The sequence below is a fragment of the Megalobrama amblycephala genome, linkage group LG19 (assembly GCF_018812025.1).
Source record: "Megalobrama amblycephala isolate DHTTF-2021 linkage group LG19, ASM1881202v1, whole genome shotgun sequence".
Taxonomy (NCBI): Eukaryota; Metazoa; Chordata; class Actinopteri; order Cypriniformes; family Xenocyprididae; genus Megalobrama; species Megalobrama amblycephala.
This window is the reverse complement of record NC_063062.1, coordinates 20,864,111-20,884,322: the sequence shown is the minus strand read 5'-3', so window position 1 is coordinate 20,884,322 and position 20,212 is coordinate 20,864,111. Positions and strand designations below refer to the sequence as shown.

At 35.7% G+C, this 20,212-nt stretch overlaps 2 protein-coding genes across 3 annotated transcripts in view; one reads left to right on the top strand and one right to left on the bottom strand.

Moving 5' to 3' along the window:
• Window positions 1–5,438, top strand: part of mapk8ip2 (mitogen-activated protein kinase 8 interacting protein 2) — a 40,265-nt gene extending 34,827 nt beyond the window's left edge. For both annotated transcript variants that reach the window (XM_048169057.1, XM_048169058.1), the window contains exons 11-13: window positions 147–217; window positions 662–760; window positions 2,890–5,438. In XM_048169057.1, coding sequence (XP_048025014.1) covers window positions 147–217; window positions 662–760; window positions 2,890–2,962 — 243 coding nt within the window. In that variant the 3' untranslated portion in view covers window positions 2,963–5,438. The remainder of the gene's footprint in view (window positions 1–146; window positions 218–661; window positions 761–2,889) is intronic.
• A 5,842-nt stretch (window positions 5,439–11,280) lies between these two features.
• On the bottom strand, window positions 11,281–18,271 carry arsa (arylsulfatase A). The gene is made up of 8 exons (XM_048169059.1): window positions 17,844–18,271; window positions 16,262–16,502; window positions 15,440–15,658; window positions 13,340–13,509; window positions 13,139–13,263; window positions 12,908–13,035; window positions 12,096–12,198; window positions 11,281–12,010 (listed from the first exon to the last, which is right to left on the bottom strand). Exons 1-8 carry the CDS (start codon window positions 18,068–18,070, stop codon window positions 11,712–11,714), a joined length of 1,512 nt encoding a protein of 503 aa, XP_048025016.1. The 5' UTR covers window positions 18,071–18,271; the 3' UTR covers window positions 11,281–11,711.
• Between the last annotated feature and the right edge of the window lie 1,941 nt (window positions 18,272–20,212).

The window sequence follows — 20,212 nt, the reverse complement described above, 5'->3', positions numbered from 1 at the left end:
GTGCATAACTTTTTTTTTTTTTGGGAAAGAAAATACACCTTTAATACATAAAAGATACATTTTGAAAATATCTAAATCTCAACATTTGGATTTTTTTTTTTTTTTTTTACATTTTATATAATTCCTCTTCTCCTTTCTTTTCATAGTTTGACAGATGTAGTCACTTCTTCCAAATGAAAAACATCTCCTTCTGTGGATGTCATCCTAAAAACAACTGGTAAACACACACACACACACACACACACACATTGGGTTTCCATGTTTTATGGTGACATTCCACAGTCATAATGATTTTTATTCTGTACAAACTGTATATTTTGTCTCCTAAATCTGCCCTTCATAGAAAACTTTCTACATTTTTACATTTTCAAAAAACGTCCCTTAGTATGATTTATGAGCTGTTTTCCTCACGGGGACCAAAAAATGTACCCACAAGGACAAAGATTTTGGATATTGCCATCGTTGTGGGGACATTTTGTCCCCATAATGTAGGGTTTACCTGAACCACACACACACACACACACACACACACACACACACACACACACACACACACACCATAACACTTTTTTTCATTTCTTTTAGTAACTCCCCATATAAGTCTTGGAAGATATTGCAGGCTTAATAAGATTGTCCCCTCTCTCTATGTGTCTTTCTGTAGTTATTTTGGTTTTATCACCAAGCACCCGATGCTGAACAGGTTTGCATGTCACGTCTTCGTCTCTCAGGACTCCATGAGACATGTAGCCGAGTGTGTGGGGTGAGTCTAATGCTTTTAAAACGTCACACAATAACATTCACAATAAACTTTTGAGACAGAGAATAGAGAGCCAAAAAGAAAAAGAAGAAAAGAGGGGAGCAGAGAAGTTAATGAGAGTGATTGGTCTCTGCTCCATTATCAGAGCACAGAACAGACTGCTGTGTGAATTATTAAAGCTTTTCTCTTTTAGAGCAGACAGGAGTTATGGGCCCCAACAGGAGACAGCTAGCTCTGCCACAGTACATAATATGACCTTATGAACATATACATTATTTAACCTTATCATTAGCAGAAAAATGGAGGAAAATGTTTAAAGGATTAGTTCACTTCAGAATTAAAACTTCCTGATCATTTACTCACCCCCATGTCATCCAAGATGTTTATGTCTTTCTTTCTTCAGTCGAAAAGAAATTAAGGTTTTTGAGGAAAACATTCCAGGATTTTTCTCCATATAGTGGAGGGCTACCAACAGGTTGAAGGTCCAAATTGCAGTTTCAGTGCAGCTTCAAAGGGCTCTACGCGATCCCAGACAAGGAATAAGGGTCTTGTCTAGCGCGATGGTCGGTCATTTTCTTTAAAAAAAAAAAATATATATATATATACAGTTGCATCTTAATAAATTAGAATGTGGAAAAGGTTATTTATTTCAGTAATTCAACTCAAATTGTGGTACTTGTGTATTAAATAAATTCAATGCACACATATTTAAAAAATATATTTAGTTACCACTTTTAGTACACTATAGGTTCAAGTGTACTATAAGTGGTATCTAAATACATTTTTTAAATACAGAGATAGTATCGCCATAAAAAATAAAATCGCCATCACCTGCTTTCAAATGGAGCGGCATTTAATAGACAGAGCCGTAGTTCACTGATAAGCTACGCAATATCACGTTCATTATCGCAGATGAATCGCCTTCGATAATAAATGCGATATTGCGTAGCTTGTCAGTGAGCTACGGCTCTGTCTATTCAATGGCACTCCATTTGAAAGCAGGTGGCGATTTAGTGGTAATCAGGGAACTGGCTTTACTGACGAAATGCGCGTGACAATCGCATGCGATATATCGCCCAGCCCTAATTTTAGTTCATATTTCAAGGTGTCTCAAAATAGCACAATTGAGTGCACTTAGATGTTCTTAAGATAACCTTAAGAACTACTAAAGAAGAATTTTTAGTATATTATACTTATACTTAAAGAGCACTTTAAGTACATTTATAGAAATGTAATTTTTTTTCACCTGGGTTTATACCCTGAGAATGATCATTTAATATAACTCGAAATTAAATATTTTAATAATTTGAGATACTGATTTTTTGATTTTGATGAGCAGCAAGCTGTAATCATCAAAATGAAAACAAAAAAGTCTGGAAATATTTTATGTCTAATAAATCTAGAATATATTTAAATTTTACTTTTTGAATTAAAAAAAAAATTCATGATATTCTAATTTATTGAGATGCACCTGTATATACTTTTTAACCACAAATGCTCATCTTGCACTAGCTCTGCGATGCGCCACGCATTATGTAATCACGTTGGAAAGGTCACGCTTGACGTAGGCGGAAGCACCAATCCAGTGTTTACAAAGTGAACGTGCAAACGGCCTTTACAAAAAAAAAGGGAAAACAATGATGTTGGATGATTTTAATTTTGGAGTAGAAAATGAGATGGAGTTTTTCGCCCTATTGCGGTACTTCCGTACGTTATGTGTGACCTTTCCAACATGATTACGTAATGCGTGGCGTATCGCAGAGCTAGTGCAAGATGAGCATTTGGGGTTAAAAAGTATATAAATCTCTAAATTTTTTTTAGAAAATGACCAATCGGTCTAGATAAGACCTTTCTTCCTCGGCTGGGATTGTGTAGAGCCCTTTGAAGCTGCATTGAAACTGCACTTTGGACCTTCAACCTGTTGGTAGCCACTATATGGAGAAAAATCCTGGAATGTTTTCCTCAAAAAATGTAATTTCTTTTTGACTGAAGAAAGAAAGACATAAACATCTTGGGTGACACGGGGTGAGTAAATTATCAGAAAATTTTAATTCTGACACAGCCGCCATTTTCGCTACATACATATCCCAATGTATATTCTGATCAAGTATGTCTCTATGTGCTTGTTTTAGACGGGCATTCCATGAGTACTACCAGGAGCACTTAGAATATGCCTGTCCTACCGAAGACATCTACCTTGAGTAGAGGAGGAAAAGGGTAACCATGGCAACTGCTGTCCCTTACGACAGATGTCTGTTCCTGGGCTTGGCCACTACGAGGCGCCTGGCAGCCTTCTCAAATGTAACATAGGCCTCATCTCTTTATTCTCTTCCTCAGTTTCTCTTGTTCTCTCGACATGAACTGAGCTGAATACTCTACATAGGCTCTTAGTGGTCTGTCTGTTTATTTAAATGTTTATCGATTAATTTATTCTCTTCATTGAGATGGATTGCCTGTTTATTTGACTTTTCTACTATATAATTAGGGACATGGTTTGGGGTGGATACATTGGTTCAATTTCTTTTTTTATATATATAGTCCTGGTTTAGAAAAGGCAAAATATGACTTCACATGTTTGAATGCATGGCTTTGAGGGTTATGCTCACAAACACACATACACACAGGAGAAATCTAACAATGTCTAAAATCGAAAGGCAATGAAAGGTTGAGTCTGAAGACCAGGATTGTTTGTATATATGTATTTGTCCGATTCTGATACATTGCTGTACTGGGTTTGTACTAAAAAGAACAGGGCAGTAGGACGTGACCTGGAAACGTTGATAGGTCTACAGATTGTCTGTTCCAATGTAGTAGAAAGTTTAATGTACGTTTCTGATATTACCGCAATGTAAATACTGTACAATTAGGGACGATTGTAGGTGAATACAGATGCTTCATTACATCACGGTATGCAAGTATCCTGCACCATCTGTCTGCGAATGACAAAGTGGGACGGATTGCAGGTAGGCAGGCTGGGTGATGGATCTAAAGATGGTTTGGTGAATGTTATGAAGTCAACATATTTGACCCCAAAATCACAATAACTAATTAAGAAATTTTATTTTGCTTAAAGAAAATTAAGCCATTATGATTTTTGCCATTGTGACATTATTTTCATCACAATTTCACACCTACAGTTAGTGTAATGCATCCAGATGTTTATCATTTTATTATTTTCACGGCCATTTTGGCATTATTTTCATCACAAATTTAACACCTACAATTACTTTAATGCATCCAGATGTTTTAGTGTTGAGTTTGTGTATAATTTTCATTATTTTCACTGCAATTTTGGCATTATTTTCATCCCAATTTAACACCTACCATTACTGTAATCCATCCAGATGTTGTAGTGTTGAGTTTGTTTATATTTTTAGTTATTTTCATTGCCATTTTCCCATCGTTTTCTTCATAATTGATCACCCACAATTACAGTAATGTATCCAGATGTTTTAGTTTTAAGTTTATTTTTAGTTTTTCATTTTTAGTCATTGATGATTCTTACTAACACAGTTATAAAAATCATCCCATCAATATTTGTAATTAAAATCAGCATGCAATTAAGGCTGTGCTACAAATAATACCATAATGTATAAATAATTTACAATGATTATATCATTAATATGTTTAATAATATAATCAAAATATTAGTTAATATATTATTAATTAATATATCTATTAATATATCATAATTTTCTTTTTTTGCTTTACAGTAATGGAGGGTGTGGTAAGGGAATGTGATAGTTGTCATGAAACAATAATAAATTTACTCATTTTCTTAAAGGTGCAAAGTGTACATTTTAGGAGGATCTATTGACAGAAATGCAATATAATATACATAACTATGATTTCAGTGGTGTATACAGACCTTACATAATGAACCGTTCTGTTTTTATTACCTTAGAATGAGCCATTTCTATATACATACACCACGGGTCCCCTTACATGTGAAGCATTTTGAACCAGCATGTTTCCCTCTCTAGAGAGTGCGTTTGCTTGACTGGCTACTCTCTGCTGTCTCAGACGACGACATCTTTGTCCTGTGTTGGCCATCGTAGCTTCTCTATATTGCAATTCGCAACCTCATCACTAGATGCTGCTAAAATGTACACACTGCACGTTTAATTCAGAGTAAAAAAAAATAACAGTATATACAAATTATTATTATTATTTCATTTAATTTTGGGGTGAAATATGACTCAGATATGTTTGACCGACTTTGTGCGATTCACCCAGTTGGCTATGCTACAGTCCTTTGGGCATTCAGTCAAATGATATCTCTCCAGCTTTCAAACCTGACAGCCCCTCTGCTTACCACTGTCTGTTGTCTTGTATGATTGTCAGGTTGGGCTGACGCTTTTAGCTTTTAAGCCTGATACTATGCTTTAAACATTAGCAGGTAGATATTTCAGTGAGATGCAATGCTTATTGACACTGAGCAAAATGAGTAAAAAAGACTGTCCCAGTTCATTAGGTAACACATTGAATTCAGAAATATTTTATCCAATCAGCTTGACCAGATAATTTACAGCTCAGGACAAATATTGCTTCATCTTAGGGTACGTTTACATGACAACGATATGCTTAAAGGTGCCAACGAACTTTTTTTTTTTTACAAGATGTAATATAAGTCTAAGGTGTTCCCTGAATGTGTCTGTGAAGTTTCAGCTCAAAATACCCCATAGATTTTTTTTTTATTAATTTTTTTAACTGCCTATTTTGGGGCATAATTAGAAATGCGCCGATTCATGCTGCGGCCCCATAAAATGCTCACGCTCTCCGCCCCCGGAGCTCGCAAAGTTCACACAGCTAATATAACCCTCAAAATGGATCTTTACAAAGTGTTCGTCATGCATACTGCATGCATGCGTCGGATTATGTGAGTATAGTGTTTATTTGGATGTTTACATTTGATTCTGAATGAGTTTGAGGCTGTGCTCCGTGGCTAACGGGCTAAAGCTAACATTACACACTGTTGGAGAGATTTATAAAGAATGAAGTTGTGTTTATGAACTATACAGACTGCAAGTGTTTAAAAATGAAAATAGCGACAGCTCTTGTCTCCGTGAATACAGTAAGAAACGATGGTAACTTTAACCACATTTAACAGTACATTAGCAACATGCTAACGAAACATTTAGAAAGACAATTTACAAATATCACTAAAAATATCATGATATCATAGATCATGTCAGTTATTATTGCTCCATCTGCCATTTTTCGCTGTTGTCCTTGCTTGCTTACCTAGTCTGATGATTCAGCTGTGCACAGATCCAGACGTTAATACTGGCTGCCCTTGTGTAATGCCTCAATCATGGGCTGGCATATGCAAATATTGGGGGCGTACACCCCGACTGTTACGTAACAGTCGGTGTTATGTTGAGATTCGCCTGTTCTTCAGAGGTCTTTTAAACAAATGAGATTTATATAAGAAGGAGGAAACAATGGAGTTTGAGACTCACTGTATGTCATTTCCATGTACTGAACTCTTGTTATTTAACCATGCCAAGATAAATTCAATTTTTAATTCTAGGGCACCTTTAAAATGGAGAAGTTTTTCCTTTGAGTTTTCCACGTACAGGCGACACCATTGTCAAAACGATGCCCATTCATACGAATCCGTGAAAATGACTGAAAACGCTGTATTCTGCTGGCAGGCCATTAGATGGCGATGAAACACTATAGACTGAACATGTAATACGCACGTGCATGACGTCATCATTTTCATAGAATCGCGTTTTTCAAAAATTTGCACTTTGAAACCCGTTTTCAAAAGTTTGTGTTTTCTGGCCACCAAAACGCCGTTGTCATGTAAATGTTTTCCATATTTAGTTGAAAACAGTGTCGTGTAAACAGCCCCTTAGACTGATAAAGAATAAACCCTGACAGCAACATCGTGTCGGCCCATATCTGGCTCACATCTGGTCCGCGTGTAATCCACATGTACCAGATGTGGGCCAGAACCGGGCCACACTATGCTGCTGTCAGGGAAATACCTTGGTGCAGTTCTGTCCAGTGGTGGTCCACTGCTAAAATATCAACAATCTCATTTATGTAGATGCCATGTGGTTATGTAACAAGCTCAGGACAGAAAACAATCCTTCTCTTGCATTTCTTTGTTTCTTTGAGTCAGTCGTAGATGCAGTTGTTCAGCTCTCTGACTTCTAACTAGCCCTTGTCCTGACCTTGACCCGACACTGCTGAGACTGAACAGAGCAGATCCCCCTGCTGGCTTCATACAATAATTACCTCATTCAATCTGATGAATACAATCCAGGGCCATGCAACAGTTCACAATCAAAATCATGACTTGAAGACATTCAGTTAATATTACAGGAAAATTTTGCTGTGTATTTTTCATTAAAAATGACTTGATAGATCCAGGGTAAAATGCGTGGGACATGGATAGGTCAAAATTTAGAAATGACAGCATATTTACATTTACATCAGGCAGTTTTTCCATCACAGCCTGTCAGGTAATTTCCTGTTTTATTACTCAGAAGCGGAGGGTTGTGTTCGGAATAGAATATTGGCATACTACATACTGTGTAAGCCGCATTAAATTGCATGTTTAATTCAGGTAGTGATGATTTTGGAAATAAGTTAAGATTTATCAGTCTGTTAAAATAATAAATCAAGAAGGAGATTAAAAATCACAGCTGCTATTTCATGTTCATTTACCGCACTGCATTGGGGATTTTTAGTATCCTGTCCTTTGTGCTGTCTTGTATGTATATTGCACATTTTGGCAAATGTAAGTCATCTGAATTTTCCATAGATACAGATAATGTGCACAAGCAAACAGTATACATGACTTATACTAGTACGAGTAGTATGGTAGTACGCTATTTTGAACACAGCCCAACATTCCCTGCAAACATGACTGTATCCTCCAGCAGCCTGCAATCTGTTTCCATGGATACCCTTTTATTTGTGACGGTGACACTGTCACGGAGGGTGTTTTATGTTTTTGATGTGACTTGTTTTCGGTTAGACTGCTGTAAATAATCTAGAGTCAGGATCACCATGCTGTGTCCCTTCTGTTGAGTATGTTATTGAGATAAATATGTAAATTTAAAAGAAATAATAATAATAATAATAATGTTGATGATAACAATCTCACAACCAAAAGCCAACTGTGATGGGGTGAAAAGATATAAATAGATTTGAATTAGTATTTGTATCTTTCCTTTATCTGCTTTATATTGGTGTACATCTGTTGTTGGATGTGTGGTCACCATGTGCGGAATAACACGCAGTCGCTGATGTTCTAACAGATCCGCCGTGTCAATTAGATGTTCAGATCCTCATTCACAAATAGACACGCGTCAGATGCCCCAAACTCCATTCTCTGCACTTCATCATTGCATTTAATGGGTCAAATCAGCAGTTTTGTCTCATTTATGAGCGCAAATTTCAGTTATTTCAGTCAGAGCTACCAATCCTCAGTTATGACTGTTACATGACATGTTGTGTGTTCATACAGTAAATAAATATCTTAAATATTTTAGCCTTCACTTTAGCAATTTGTAGTGACAAATTGGCTGTGAAACCCCTAACACATTCAGGCAGAGCATCTAATATTTCTACTTAAGCTTGGGTAGCTGAAATACAATTACAAGAATTGCAAAGTTTTGGACTTAAACGTACATAATTCAGTCCTTCACTGTATAACGGAAACAGCTTCAGTATGACAAAACTATGTATCTTGTATCTTTAAAAATGACAACTTGTAAAAAAAACAAACAAAAAAAAATCTCACTGCCTTGTCATGGTTTTGGTCTTATGAATAAAATACTATATGCTTGATGTCACCAAGTGTTTCTGAGTTTGTTTGGCAAAGGTGAGACTTTGTTGCTTGTGGGACTGATGCTGGTTGATGGCAATTTTGTAAATTCTCTGTTTACATACTATCATCTACATTTTAAGCTGTCTTTATACTGCAAACGTTTCAAGCAAGATCTTATTTTCCTTATTCAATGACTCTAGGTCAGTGGTTCTCAACTACGGGGCCGGGGGCCGACTAAAGGGCCGCAGGATGAGTATTTAAAGGTTAGTTCACCCAAAAATGAAAATTCTGTCATTTACTACTTACCCTCATGCCGTTCCACACCCGTAAGACCTTCGTTAATCTTTGGAACACAAATTAAGATATTTTAGTTGAAATCCGATGGCTCCGTGAGGCCTTAATAGGGAGCAATGACATTTCCTCTCTCAAGATCCATAAAAACATATTTAAATCATTTCATGTGAGTACAGTGGTTCAATATTAATATTATAAAGCGACGAGAATATTTTTGGAGCGCCAATAAAAACAAAATAATGACTTATTTTGTGATGGCCGATTTCAAAACACTGCTTCATGAAGCATCGGAGCACAAATGAATCAGTGTGTCGAATCATGATTCAGATCGCGTGTCAAACTGCCAACGGCTGAAATCACGTGACTTTGGTGCTCCAAACAGCAGATTTGATACACTGATTCACTTGAGCTCTGATGCTTCCTGAAGCATTGTTTTGAAATAAGTTGTTATTTAGTTTTTTTTGGCGCTCCAAAAATATTTGTGTCGCTTTATAATATTAATATGGAACCACTGAACTCACATGAACTGATTTAAATATGTTTTTAGTACCTTTATGGATCTTGAGAGAGGAAATGTCATTGTTCCCTATGCAGGCCTCGCTGAGCCATCGGATTTCAACTAAAATATCTTAATTTGTGTTCCGAAGATTAACGAAGGGTTATGGGTGTGGAACGGCATGAGGGTAAGTAATAAATGACAGAATTTTCATTTTTGGGTGAACTAACCCTTTAAATGAATAAGTGATTATTAATGTAATCTAATTTTAAATTAAAATGCCAAAAAACACATAAAATCCCATCTTTACCCACAATAAGTATTGTTTTTATTGAAGAACATGCAGTGCTTAAAGGGTTAGTTCACCCAAAAGTTAAATTTACACAGGTGATTCTAATTATTCATTACACAAGTGTCCAGCAGACAGTTGACTATAAAAGGGTGTTAAAACCCCTTCCCATTTCATGCTGTCAGCAATGGCACCACATGGAAGAGAAATGTCACAAGACCTGAGAAAGAAAATAATTTCTTTACACCAGAAAGGTGAAGGTTACAAGAAGATCAGCAAAGCTTTACTTATCAGTCAGAATACTATAGCAAAAGTGGTACAAAAATTTTAAATAGATGAAACTCACAGAGACGTCCAGGCCGTCCACGGAAGTTAACACCTCGACAGGAGCGTCTTCTGATGAGAAGGGTTGAAGAAAATCAGCATGCAAGTTCACTGCAGTTATCTAAAGAAGTAAAAAGCCAAACTGGGGTGACTATTTCCCGTGACACAATACAGCGTACACTGCAGAGGAATGGCATGCATGGGTGCCGTCCACAAAAGTAGCCTTTCCTAAAGCCCAGGCACAAAAAAGCCCACCTAGAGTTTGCCAGGGCCCATGCTGACAAAGATGAAGTCTACTGGGACTCTATACTCTTGAATGATGAGACCATAATAAGTGTATTTGGAACTGATGGCTTCAAAACTGTATGGCGTCGCAAAGGTGAGGAATACAAAGAAAAATGCATGGTGCCTACAGTGAAACATGGTGGTGGCAGTGTCCTTATGTGGGGCTGCATGAGTGCTGCTGGTGTCGGGGAGCTGTATTTCATTGATGGCATCATGAATTCACAGATGTACTGCTCTATACTGAAAGAGAAGATGCTACCATCACTCCGAGCTCTTGGTCGTCATGCACTTTTCCAACATGACAATGATCCTAAACACACATCTAAGGCCACTGTTGGATTTCTGAAGAAGAACAGGGTGAAAGTGATTCAGTGGCTACTGATCTGAACCCAGTCGAACACCTATGGGGAATTCTGAAGAGACAAGTTGAGGATCACTTTCCATCCAGCATCCAGTCTCTAAAAGAGGTCATTCTTGAAGAATGGAAAAAGATTGATGTTGCAAAATGTCACCAACTTGTCCATTCCATTCCTAGAAGACTGTCATTAAAAATCATGAAGACCATACAAAGTACTAGATGTAGTAGTTTTTGTTGTGGGGTGCTCTCATTTTTGCATCACCCTCATTTGAATAAAATTGAAAAATGTGTAACTTAAGTTATAACATGAAAGTAAGGTTAATAATATAAGTTAAACAGATGTTATATTAAACTTAGTCCTGTCAACATTTTGGAAATTGTTTTTGTTCATTGAGATATTGTTTAAAATGTTACTTTTCAAAGAGGGTGTACTCATTTACGCTGAGCACTGTAATTTATTTATCTCAATATATTTTTTTTTGGTGGGGAGGGCTTTTGAATTGAAAAGGTTGAAAACCACTGCTCTAGGTGATCAAAGTTTGCACTGTTTTATTCAATCATTCAGCATTGTAAGTATGCGATACATAATTTAAAAGATGTTAAATTTATATAGTTTCATGAGTTCAAATAAATGAGTAATCATTCAGATACTTGTGATGAGGAGGAATAGGATATCTCAAGATCTGTGTTCTTTTAATTCCTTTTATTTCCAAAAATACTGATATCAAATTAATCTCAAAAGACAGTATGCGATAAATTGGAGAGTAAACATTCATACATTTGTGCTTAAAAATTCTATATCAGTCAAACATTAAAATTTAGCTCCTCTATTCCCTTTGAAATCGCCTGTCACTGCAGTTACTATCATACAATCATAATCAAGTAGTCACTTACAGTTACTATCATAACAGGCTATTATTATCATCAGTAAACTAGTCAGATCCACATGTTTGAGCTGAAAACAGAGATGAGTGAGAAAATTAGTAACTTTACATTGAATTTTGCTTTGAGAAGAAAATCAATGAGAGATTGCAAACATGATCAGTCTTGATCATTTTAATTTCACGTTTTCGTGGTCATGCTGGGATTTGGCAGTGTTCCGGCTGGCTGCCGCTTCCATTAAAGTGCGGAAGTGCAGTGGCAGCATTGGGGTTTCGGGGTGCAACTGGGAGTGCAGCAGGGCTCGAGCGAAGAGTCTATCCCTTTGGAAATCTCACTTTCTCCAAACACCATAGAAGCCTCAAACTGCTCCTTGATGGTCTGAATTTGCTTGCGCACAGGGTCCCATTCTGTACCATCGAGGTTATAGTTTTCTGAGGGGTCTGTCTCCAGGTTAAATAGTAAAGGAGGATCATGTTGCTTGAGGAAGGACAGTAATGAGCAGTCGTTGTCTGGGGTGGACTCACTGTGAGCTGCGCCTGAGTCATGGGGGAAAAGACATATTAGAAATAAATAGCAAGGTAGTGAGGTTTATATAGAGAGTATAACAAATGGTGAACATACCCCGTGTATAGTAATGGGCTTTGAAATTTTTCCATCTCACTGCAAACACGCTATACTTCTCACTTGGGTCAACGGGGTAGTAAAAAATGGTCTGTCTTTGACTCTGAAACACAAATAACATTGGCATAACAAAATTACATTTTGGCCCATTTTGGGGGTGAATATGCAGTTTTATTTGCTACTTATACATCCTTACCGAGGTAGTGAAATGCACTTGATATTCTTGCATAAAAAAAAGCTAGATGTGCAACAGAAAAGAAGGGTCTCAAGAACTAGTTTTAAGGCCTTTTTGCACTTAAACTGGCTTATTCTTACTGATGCATGAGAGTTCAAGTAATCTGTTCATTTCTTGATTGCCATTTTGACATAGATTCCACCTGGACATTTTAGTCATATTTTTTTTTAAATGTCCTTATCAACATTGATTGTCATGGCAATAAAATTTTATTACATTATTTTGGCAGTTAAGGTTTTGGGTGGAATTTGGTTAGCTTTTGGGCTGGAAATAGTCAACCCAATCTGGCAACACTGCTTGAGCACCAAATAAGCATATTGGATTAATTTCTGAAGGATCATGTGACACTGAAGCCTGAATGGCTTGCCATCACAAGAATAAATTACATTTTAAAATATATTCAAATAGAAAACAGTTATTTTAAATTGCAATAATATTTCACAATATTACTGTTTTACTGTATTTGTTCAAATAAATGAAGAGAAGTTTTCAAAAACATAAAAAAAAAAAAAACTTTTACCAACCCAAACTTTTGAATGGTAGTTTTGAACTTAATTTTGATGATTTTGTCTCTTACCGGTCCTTTATTGAACAGTATGTCTGTCATGTCCACCCCGTCCAGCTGGACCTTGGGTAACGGAGCCCCAGCTAGTTTGGCAAAGGTGGGCAGAATGTCCAAAGAGCTGGCCAGAGCACGGGTGACACCTTTGAATGATGGGAAAACATGTAAATTAAAAGTCCTCCATTTCATAAAAGCATTGAATATTTCTTGTAGCTGGATGACACTGAGCCATTTATCTCTCAGCACCTGGTTGGATGAATCCAGGCCAATATGCGATGGCCGGCTCTCTCATTCCTCCTTCGTAAGTCGTTCCTTTGCCACATTTCATCAGTCCTGCATTTCCCCCACGAGACTTCCGCATTAGCTCTGGCCTGGGAGCCAACACATATATAGATGAAAACACTCATAAAAGAAGAAACACTTATGACAGGTGTATACGACACCTACCCATTGTCACCAGTGAAGAAGATGAGCGTATTGTTGATCACCCCTGTCTCCTCCAGAGTTTTCAGAATCTTCCCCACTGTGCCATCAAACTCCATCAGAGCATCACCGAACGGCCCACGGGGTGACTTACCTGCGTAGTCTGCGCCTGCATACTGAGGGTAGTGTGTGTGCTAGAAAGAGACCATGCAGAAAGGACTGAGATAATACTTAGTTATTAAGTACATACCATGTAACATATTCTGAAAATAAAAAAATCCCATTGATTTTAAAATATATTGTGTGAAACCTCAAAGAAAAGGCTTAAGCTCTAAGATTGTTGAATGATGCTAAAGGTTTTCATGGAAACCTTTAGAAAATCTGTGATTTCCACTTTTATTTTATTTTTTATTTATTTAAATAATTATTTATTTTAATTATTGATTTAAATCATGTTAGTTGCTTCTCAATGAAGAACTACACTACCTACAATGCTCTTTGTATCTCTTTGAACCATCCAATCAGAAAAGTCACTGTTACCAGGGAAAAGAGAACTGTGTCAAGAGGTAATCAGCAACTGGCCCCTCTCATGAAGCTTTGTGAATGACATAATCAAGCAAGTCTCCCTACATCCCAAACAACTTATATATTTGTATATATTTTAATAATTTGCAGTAAAAAAAAGAAAAAAAAAGTATAATATATATATATATATATATATATATATTATATACACACACACACACACAGTTGTGCTCAAAATTATTCATACCCTTGGTAAATATGACCAAAGAAGGCTGTGAAAATAAATCTGCATCGTTAATACTTTTATTTTAAAAAAATCTACAAAAATCCAACCTTTCATTGGAGAGTAATAATTTTAGAGAAATGTTTTTCTCTAATACACATTGCTCACAATTAATCATACCCTTTTATTCAATACTTTTTGCAACCTCCTTTTCCCAAGATAACAGCTCTGAGTCTTCTTCTATAATGCCTGATGAGTTTGGAGAACACCTGACAAGAGATCAGAGACTGTTCCTCCATACAGAATCTCTCCAGATCCTTCAGATTCCCAGCTCCATGTTGGTGCTTCTTCTCTTCAGTTCACTCCAATCATTTTCTTTAGGGTTCAGGTCAGGGGACTGGGATGGCCATGGCAGAAGCTTGGTTTTGTGTTCAGTGACACATTTTTGTGTTGATTTTGATGTTTGTTTCCAACAGGACAATGATCCAAAACAAACAATCCCAGTCCCCTGACCTGAACCCTAAAGAAAATGATTGGAGTGAACTGAAGAGAAGAAGCACCAACATGGAGCTGGGAATCTGAAGGATCTGGAGAGATTCTGCATGAAGGAATGGTCTCTGATCTCTTGTCAGGGGTTCTCCAAACTCATCAGGCATTATAGGTGAAGATGCAGAGTTGTTATCTTGGGAAAAGGAGGTTGCAAAAAGTATTGAATAAAAGGGTATGATTAATTGTGAGCAATGTGTATTAGAGAAAAACATTTCTCTCATAATGAGATTTCCCCCCCATTTAAAATTATTCTCCTCCAATAAAAGGTTGGATTTTTGTAGATTTTTAAAATAAAAGATCAAAATGATTAACGATGCAGATTGATTTTCACAGCCTTCTTTGGTCATATTTACTAAGGGTATGAATAATTTTTAGCACAACTGTGCTAAAATATATATATATATATATATATATATATATATATATATATATATATATATATATATATATATATATATATATATATATATATATATTAGCTCAGTTGTGCTAAAAATTATTTAATAATTTTAAATTTCAGAAAATAGTCTTTTTCTCAGATTTCCACAATCTTTTTTTTTCTCTTTACTTAAAGCATTTGTACCCAAAGTTGAAATTAAATTTATTAAAATAACTATATAGCAAATAAAAAAATAAATATGCATACATATTTGTTAACATACTTCTTTAAATAAAAAGCATTATATATGAATTGCATAGTATTCATACTGTTAGTTTATAACTGAAAATGTTTGTGTTGTGAGAATCAGTATTTTTAGAGACATACAAGCAATTGCATATGAGCATAAAACATTATGAACATGATTTGATTAAGATTCTTGACTTACATGTGAAGGGTAGTACAAGAAGAATGGGCTCTTATTTTGGACAGCAACATTAATGAACTGAGAGGCAAATTTGCTGTAGGCCTTCTCAAGCTGGAGGAAATCTGCAGGCTGCTGCTCGATAATCTCATTAAACATGAGAGGTACAGTTACAACACCCTGATCACAAAGGCCAAAGCACTTCACATCTGGAGGAAAGCAGGTGAGATTCTGACAGGGACCCTTTGATACAGAGATAAAGGGATTTTTCTTAAATATTATGCAATGACGAAAGATCAACAAAACTATAACATTAAGAAGTTAGATGATTCACTTGTATTATATACAGTATATATATATATATATATATATATATATATATATATATATATATATATATATATATATATATATATATATAAATAATCTTGTCACATTACCATTTTTTTTTTTAAATGTAATAAAATATGACAAGATCTCAGGGTTAAACTGTATCAGAAAAAAATAATCTTAATTATGTCAGATAACATGGTCAGGTCAAAGAGTCTGAATATTTTTTGGTTCCAAATTTTTAATCAATTTTACTGGTAATCCACTATATGAAGAATTTTTGGGTATATGTCACAGTTTACTTTATTTTACTATCCTCACTTACATAAATGAACTATAGTGTCCTGCACCCACTACTAAAAATATATCAAACATCTCTGAATAAATTTTGGTTTGACTATATATATATATATATATATATATATATATATATATATATATATATATATATATATATATATATATATATAAAATTGCAATGCAATTTCCTTGTTTAATTCCAGATGAAACAATTACCTGGTCATGTGAGTATGGGATTCCAAGATATTTGTCGAAGCCCTGTCTGGTGGGCAGGTAAGTGCCCTTTAGTCCGACGCCCAGGTGCCATTTTCCAACCATGGCTGTAGTGTAACCCTGAGACTTCAGCACCTCTGCGATAGTGGTCTCATTAAGTGGGAGACCCCCTCTTGAGCCTGGATAGAACACACCTGGATAGATCCCGGAACGAGTCTGGTAACGACCCGTCAGCAAGGCTGCCCTGGACCAAGAAATAGCACATAAAACAAAATGCTGCACATTAGTATGATAAATTGTTGTCAGAATGAGGATAAATTGTAATCAGGTTAATACTGATTTATTGGTTCATTCATCATAAGGGAAATGGAAGGTCAAGTTGGGCACATTGCATTTGTCATGTAGTGTGCAGTGTATATTATACATTTTGGCAAATTTAGGTCATGGTATTTCTTGCATACAAAAAAAATTTCACATACCAAGCATTGTATACATTAGTCATTGACAAGGTTTTTAAAAGTGTAAAAAAAAAACATAATGGAGATATAATTAATTTGGAAGTTTTATTAAGTGTTAACAATGAGATTATGTGGTTTTTATCAATTAACACTGCTTTTGTCATTTTTTACAAGATGGACAAAATTTGTCACCAAAAAAGTCCAAAACTTCGGTTTTACCAAATGACACTTTTAGTTATACCGAATGACAATATTTTCAAACAATGCTAACAGGCTGATATCTAGCTAGCTAGCAAAAGGACAATCAAACATTTTATATTTAGTACAAGTTTTAAAAATATTACAACATTTTCCATGTTTTATAGCGGTTTTACCAAATGACCTAATGTTTCAGGGCATGCGTATGTTGATATATGATGTTATAAAATCATGGCAGAATAAAAAATTAAATACATTTATTACATTTTAAGATATTTTAATCACAAATTAAATGGCTGTATTGGCCTTTGGACGGTTAAACCGAATGACCTTTTGACACCTCAAAATCTTTAAAATACATTTATATGTAGCAAAATATAATTAAAACCTTTTGGATTCAATAAAAGAGATCTAGTTGTGCTACTTTACATACTTTGATGTCATGTCTTTGTTTTTTATTATTATTAAGGCCTTTGGACAAAAAAAATGACCCATCACGTCATTGACCCACATACTAAATAGCCTACTGCAGAAAGAGTAGGCCTACTGGTTGTATATTTATGATATTTTCGAACCAAAGTCTGTGAATATTAAGATATTAACCTGTATTCTGGCGCCATCTTCTGTGACAGACACCATGTAAAATCGGTGATTATATAAGGTATCTTATCAAGGGATTTTTTTTTTTTTTTTTGATATCCATAAAACAGTTCAGACCAGCCTGAAATAACTGCGTATATAAACTAAATGTAATAATTTTAAAATAATAATTAATTGTACAATTCTATTATTTAGAGTTTCTAATTGTATAATTATAATAAATATAGAGATAGCTGGAAGGTGTTTCAAAAATCGCCAAAAGCTGTTGTTCAAATGAATGCATAAAAATAATGGATATTAAGCTGGATAACAGGTGGATTTGGCTTTACCTGGATGGGCTGCACACAGGACTCGTGACGTAGAAGTCGGTAAAACGCAGCCCTTGCGCCGCCAGTCTGTTTAGATTCGGGGTGAGAGAGCTCGGGTGTCCAAAACACCCCAGATCACCGTAACCCAAATCATCGGCAAAAAGCAGCACAAAGTTCGGCGGTGATGCGGGAGCACATTGAGCTGTGATCAGTGCAAACAACGCGATTATACACATCAAATCCATCATCTGATATGCAGCTTACAAAAGCTTTATAATTTAAATATATAAAACGTTAAGTATCATGACAATCCCTGCTCGATTTGTTATGAACAACCGCTTTGTTATGAGCTTTATGTCCTTTCCTTGCAGCTTTATTGCTGTCATTCACATCTCGCTGTAGTCTTTCATGTTGTTCCATGTGAGTCATATGACCACCGACACGCGATCCGCTGAGAAGGGGGCTGATGGGATATGTAGTTTTTTAGCCAGATAGGTGTAGCGCACCATGAAGTTTTCATTGAATGGTTGTTTCGTGTGGATTATGACTACTTTTGATGTTTCTGTGGTATTTTGTGTTTCCCCCCTCGAACTTTATATCGGAATATATCAAAGCTTACTTTCATATGGCCTACATGAGCAATAACATCGACAACTTTCTTACAAAACATCAATTTGATTACCGCTAATAATGAGTAACGTCTACAGCAACATGACGGTGAGTAAATATTAACATTATTTCCATTTTTATGCGAGTTATTCCTCAGTTTAATGCACTTTAATGAGGAAAAAACATTAGCATCAGTAACAAAAACTAAATAGCTAATAAAATTGGTTAATTTTATGCAAATAACTCCTTTACCATTGAATAAAAATCAAGTGTTTATAAAAGGTAATTATTAAAAATAGTATGTTTATTTATATTATTTCACGGTATCAAAGAAATCGCATTGTTTCAACATTTTTCTGAAATGTTTTGAGAAATACAGTGGGATCCAAAAGTTTGTGACCACATAGTAAAATGCATTTATTTTGCATAATTTACTAAAGATTTTGTCATTACAGATTTATTATCAATAATCAACAATTTGAGTGAAAAAGTTTAATAATGTCTTAGTATTTGGTAGGCCCAATGTCTCTCTTTTGACAGCTACACTTAAAATGACATGAATGGAATTTCATAAATTCATAAAGCAATATTTGAGAATGTTTAAAAGAACATCTAGTGTGAAAATCTGACCATTTATAGCTACTAAGGAGTGGACATGGACAATGTCATACATTTTGAATGCATCTTAAACCAGTTAAATCCTATGGATTTATGGTCTCCGTGTTATTTTGACCTCTTTGCATATACACTTGCACTTTTTCATTCGTGTTTTTCAGGATACAGAAAAGAAATATAAATACTCAGACGAATTTATTTTAATTCCATATATTTTTTAATTTAATTAAATTAAGTTTTTCAATTAAATTAATTTAAATGTTATATCATACCAACCAAAGGCAGGTGATAATCATGTCATAATTTGGCCCATCTCCATCTTCATTTAGCTCACAATTGGTGTTGGGCTAACTGCACTGTTTTAAACACATTTCATTGTCAGGAAGTGATGCTCTTGTGTAGATGCATGTATGACACATGAACTTTGAATTTTGAGAGCAAAGCTGCTCTGCATGTCACTAGAAATTGACACCAGGTTGCAGTTCAGCTTTCTACCACTGTGGGTCGCTGTTTCATAAGCGCTGGAGTTCACTGTTGTCTCGTAGCACAGTAAAGCCGTAGCGATTGATGGGTTCGATCATTAATATCTCATTAGAGGCAGTGAGAGCAGGGGTGTAGTGTCCAGCCGCTGTCCTTTACATCGCCCTGCGCTTGCTGTGCTTGTGATACAACGTGACAATCAGTCAATTAAATGAACGGGGGATGAAATAGATTGCTCCACTAGCTGGAGGAGGTGAAAGTCAGGGCCGATTTTCAGGGAGAGAGGGAAATCTATCACGCTCTGCATTTGAATTGCACTGCTTTCACAGTTAATACGCACAGTGAGAAGTGGGTGGTTAGACACCTTTACCTCAAGCACCAGACTTAAACGCAGGGGACATTACAAACATTACAAAATCAATGTGCTTAAATTAGAAAATGTCAAAATGTGTGGACTTATGAAATTAATTAACATAATGGTCTCTGTTTCAAAGCAATTCATGCACAGCACAGTAGATTTATTATGCATGAACCCTCACTCTGTTTTGAGAACACTAGATCTGTGCTTCTCAACCAAGGGGTATATATTTAAAGGTGCCCTAGAATTGAAAATTGAATTTACCTCGGCATAGTTAAATAATTAGAGTTCTGTACATGGAAATGACATACAGTGAGTCTCAAACACC